Source organism: Penaeus japonicus, unplaced genomic scaffold, assembly GCF_977035675.1.
Source record: "Penaeus japonicus unplaced genomic scaffold, GWHDUDI00000001_assembly GWHDUDI00000024, whole genome shotgun sequence".
Classification (NCBI taxonomy): domain Eukaryota; kingdom Metazoa; phylum Arthropoda; class Malacostraca; order Decapoda; family Penaeidae; genus Penaeus; species Penaeus japonicus.
The window spans coordinates 17,477,651-17,482,650 of NW_028234426.1; the positions used below are offsets into that span (position 1 = coordinate 17,477,651).

General features: G+C 37.7%; 1 protein-coding gene across 1 annotated transcript in view; it reads left to right on the forward strand.

Moving 5' to 3' along the window:
- Nucleotides 1-5,000, forward strand: part of LOC122262074 (uncharacterized) — a 40,057-nt gene that overhangs the window by 33,537 nt on the left and 1,520 nt on the right. Inside the window, exons 12-16 of the mRNA XM_086550764.1 lie at nt 686-822; nt 934-1,209; nt 1,459-1,647; nt 2,159-2,612; nt 3,697-5,000. The exon at nt 3,697-5,000 is cut by the window's right edge and continues 1,520 nt beyond it. Of these exons, the coding sequence (XP_086406890.1) occupies nt 686-822; nt 934-1,209; nt 1,459-1,647; nt 2,159-2,612; nt 3,697-5,000 (2,360 nt within the window). The remainder of the gene's footprint in view (nt 1-685; nt 823-933; nt 1,210-1,458; nt 1,648-2,158; nt 2,613-3,696) is intronic.

The following is a 5,000-nucleotide window of genomic DNA, read 5'->3' on the forward strand; positions in this document are numbered from 1 at the left end:
AATATAAAGGGTAAATAATGTTGAGTAAAGATGATAAAAAGTATGCACTTGTCTTGTTTGATGACACCATGGAGCGGTCAATAAGGCCCAGTGCATTGAGATTAAGAGATGGATGATAATTTAACATTGCTCAGTGCTGAAAGTTATCTTAGAATAATGCACTCCTGCTGATAGGATGAAGGATCCAATTTATAATGATGCAGGTTAGGTAAAGCAAATTCATTCATTAACGCTCCTTCCACGGGTATTTTTGCGTGGTCAAATCATTTCCATACTGCATTTTTCCTTTTAATTAAATTACAAACTATTTATTCCTTCAATTTTTATGACCTATTATTCCAAATGCTAAGTTGAATCACTTTGGTAATATATTATATATTGGCTCATATTTCATCTCTAGAAAATAACAGAAAATACACACATTTTAAAATGCTCAGCCCAGGCTGAACATTCTAAGAAGAAATAATAATCATCTCATTAAATGAGTGTGTGTGTGTGTATTATATATATACATATATGTATGTATTATATATATACATACATATATACATACATACATACATACATAAATACATGCATGTGTAATAGTACCTGATCTTAACATTATTTTGGATATTAGGATAATTAGGAGATTAGGGTAATTATATCTACAAAGAGAGATACCTTACAGTTTTTGTTGCCACAGGTGTAGGGGAAAGTGAAACCAGTGGTGGAGATGAATGGAGTAGTGGAGATGAGAGTGATTCCTCAACTACTGTATCCTCCACTCATCAAGATCCTCACTGTGACTGCTGTTATTGCCATATGCTCCATCATAAGCAGGTACAGAAACCAGATTCCTAAGGCACTCTCTCTTAATGCAGTAATATTACATATGTAATATGGATGGGCCTAATTCTTTTGGGATCATTATTTTCTGTATATCTCCTTTAGGGTGGTGGCCGACAGAAATATAGTGACCGGAGAGAGAGGTTACTCAAAATCTTATCCCGAAAGAAAAATGCTCGCAATGCAGTGTGTCCAAACTCAGCTGCAGCAAATGCAGTTGCGGCCGCTTCTGAAAGTGCTGAAATTCCCACAAGCACAGGGGGGACACCGCTTGGAGGACAGAATATAGATAAGATAATGGATTATATTGAAGGCAATCAAACAGATGAAGCAAAAAGAGCTAAGAAGGCAGCCAAAAAGGCTCGTCAGAGGCAAAAGAAGGTTTGTGTATGTGTTATGTTCAGTCCCCTTTTGTAATATAATAGTTAGGCTCTCTTATTTCCTCCAAGAATATAAGATTCCAAAAATTCTACTCAATAAACATAACACACTTTTATTTACTTTCATACATGGATTATGAATTTGTTAATGGTATGGAATAGTGATTATGATTATTTATGTATATCTTTTTTAAAGGATTGATCTGATCTACTTATAATTAAAAATCAATCTTTTTACTTTGTCCTGCAGTTAGCACTGAAGAGGGAAAAGAAGGAAGAGGAGAAGACAAAGGTAGAAACTAAGAAAGGAGAATGTGAAGAGGAAGAGGAGGAAGTAGAGGATGGACCTCTGGCCGAGTTAAGAAGACGAGCCCCAGATGTGACCATCACTGTTGTCCGACCAGGCCAGCAGACATCACGCACAACTTCATCTCCTCAAGTATGTTAGCATTAATGTTTCTTAATAAAAATCAGATGTCACTATTATTGAATTCTTTTAAGGCAAGATAATATGAACATTTGATGTTAGTGATGTATGGTTTGTGCCATATATCACCATGTAGATGGTATATCCCACATATTTGGTTTATACCATATCATTATTGCCTTGTATATTAGCTTGGAAGTAGAAACTTGTAATGTAAACATGAATGAGAGAGAGGGATAATAATTGTAATTTATTTCTTTACCATCCTTTTCTTTCCCCAACTTGACTGTCTGGCTTTCCAGAGTGTTGGTTGTAAAAATACTCTGAAATTTGCCCAAGAATATATGGTATCCGACACATGTTTCTGAGGCTCTCCAGTTAACATACTTGCAGCCATGCATTTCCATTCATAATGCCCCTAATTTGTAGGTGTTATGTTTCATTGAAACAGAAAATTATGTATATAAGGAATGGAAGGCAAAATATTCTTCATTATGTCAACAGTTTGTCTTATCTGTTACAGATGGCTTTCCAGCGACCTCGTGATCCATCCCCTCCTGCAATGGAAGTCTATAAACCCCCACAAGCAAAACTTGTACCTTCACTGGCACAGTCTTCAGAAGAACTCTCATCACAGTCCCAGTCTTCTTCTAGAACTATCCTCCATCCTTCCCGGCATTCTACTCAAGGGAGGCAACCACAGCCTCAACCAGGCAAGCATTTTGCAGCTGCTGCCCCAAGCTTTAGCAATCGCGAATCTGCTGAACGTGCAATGGCCGGTGGGGGCGAACCAGGAGGTCTTAGCAATATCTTGAAGGCAATGGATACATCCGGAAAAGAGAAGGACAAAGGATCACAAATGGTAACAATAAGAAGGGTAATGGATCCTAACAGTGCTGAGCCTACAGTTACCATTACTCTGAAAGGAGAGCAACCAGAAAAAGATAAAGTGCTCTTTAAACTTATTAATGGTCAAGGTAAGTTGGCAGTCAAAATTTGTTTCTTTAGTGTAGGTGGATATACATCTTTCAGTTAGTATTTAAATTATTTTAGGTATGTCACAATTCAAAAATACATAAACTAATAAACTAGTAACTTGATTAAAATGGGGAATTGCCATATATAATTTCTAAATGCTATTTTTTAGCATCAACAAATGAAGAAGTAGTAATTTTGAATTATTTTTAATTGTCAGCCATTAGTTTAAAAAAAAAAATCTTATATACCATAAGGCTCAACATCATAATTGTTTTACTGGCACACAGGACAAAATGCTGAGATATCAGAATGTTAAGAAGGCAGTATGCCACCAACTTCTCCCCCTCCCCCTCCCAGCATCTACAATGTACCCCTGTGCCAGTATGGATGCCTTTTAGTGTGGCACTCACAGTCATAAGCATAGGTTTCTTTCCTCTTCCCTAGCTCTCCATGTTATCTTCATTGTGGATGGTTGTATTTTTTATTTACAACAGTACACAAATGCAAAAAAAAATGAAGTTGCTTTTTATCCTCCCATAAAACAGCAGTATCACACTGAGTATAAAGATAATAATGAGCTGATATGGACCCTATACTACAATTTTAGTCAACTGCAACATAGAGCTTGTCATATGACATATATAAGTCTCTCAATACAATAAAACATAAAAAGATGACAAACACAAAAATGGCTCTAGTTGTGCAATAAGTGACTGAAAGAGAGTAGGAAAAGTCAAGGTATGTTGCATGAAGCTGTCTCATTCTGAGATAAAACCCATCCAGGTGACTGGGCAAGCAAATCTATCCCTGCCTGCAGTGGGTTAAGTATTTTTTCATTCGGGTTCAGCTGACAGCTTGAAATAAATATAGGACTTTGTAACTTTGCAGGATGATTCACTAGTGGTGTAGGTATATATTGTTATGAATTGTATTTTTTGCCTGTAATTGCTATTTTAAGTAGAAAAATGGCTCAGAGCCCTTCAGTCATGAGCATTCTGCCTTTAGCATGTCTACCAAGGGTTGCCTACCCTTGCCTTAGAACAAAGATTCTTGTTGGGTTACTTTTAAATTGTTTCTTTACAGCTGTAGCAGGTAATGGAGGATCTGGGAATGGTGGGAAGAAAGGCAGTAAATCACAGAAGAATTCAAAGTCTCAGGCCCAGTCACATTCCAAGGTCCAGCCCAAACCCCAGCCCCAACCTCAACCTGTTGAACCAATAGTGCCTGAAGGATTGGATCCAGAAGAGCTAAGGAAACTGAAGAAAAGGCAGAAGAAGGAGAGGCAAAGGCTGAAAAGGCAGCAAGAGCAGATGCAGGAACAGGAGAAGGGTCAGTTACAGCAGCTGGAGATACAGAAGCAGCAGGAGTTCTTAAGGCAGCAACAAGAGCAAATCCATCAGCAGCAGCTAGCCCTGCAGAGGCAACAGGAGCAACTCATCAAGCAACAACATCAGCAGCAACAAACACAGAATAGTAATTTAAAGAAAAATAAGAATAAGAAAAACAAGGGAGGGAAAAATGTTACTAGTAGCAATAAGAGTAATAATAATAAGAGTAATGGAAACAAAGGTAACAGTAATAATGGAGTGTCAGCTTTGGTATATGATGGAGATAATATGGCTCAGTCATTTAACCTGCCTCCAGGAGTTACCATAAATAAGGTAGCAGGACAACCAGGAATGGTTACAATATCCAATAATATGGGAGGTGCCTTTTCACAACCTTTCTTACCGAATCCAAACATATATCCTAGTCCAGTTGTCCAGGGCTTCCCAGTGTCTGTTGCAAAAAATTCACAGTTACCTAATTCTTACAACAGTGGCCATACACCAAGTCTCAGTTGGAATAGTGCTATAGATAAGGCAGGTAGTTACCCTGATAAGGATAATGTTATTGTAGTGGACACAAATAATAGTTTCTTAGGAGCTAATTCATCAGCTAACAGTAAGACTGCAGAACCAGAGGTGTCTTCTGAAGAAAAAGTGATGATGGCAGTCAAAGGTTTAATTGAGCCAAGTTCTCTAACTGCATCACAAAGGAAGAAATATAAGAAGATGAAGAGGGCAATGCAGGAGGAGGAGGAAGAGGAGAGGCAGAAGCAAAAGGAAGAGGATGATCTTATGGATCAGATGTATAATTTGGCCAGTGGAAATTGGACCAAGATCAATGAGGATAAAACAAACCACACACAGGGGAAGAACCAAAGTAAAAAGAATCAGAAGCAAAAAGAAAATAATAAGAAGCAAGCCTCCCAGACTAATCACAATAAGCAGAATTCACAGCAGACTGCAAAGAATAGTAAACAACAAATAGAGAGCCATCAGCAAAAGCAGAAGCAAAACAACAAAAATAATAACAAACAAGGCAGTAAAGATAACACACTGCAA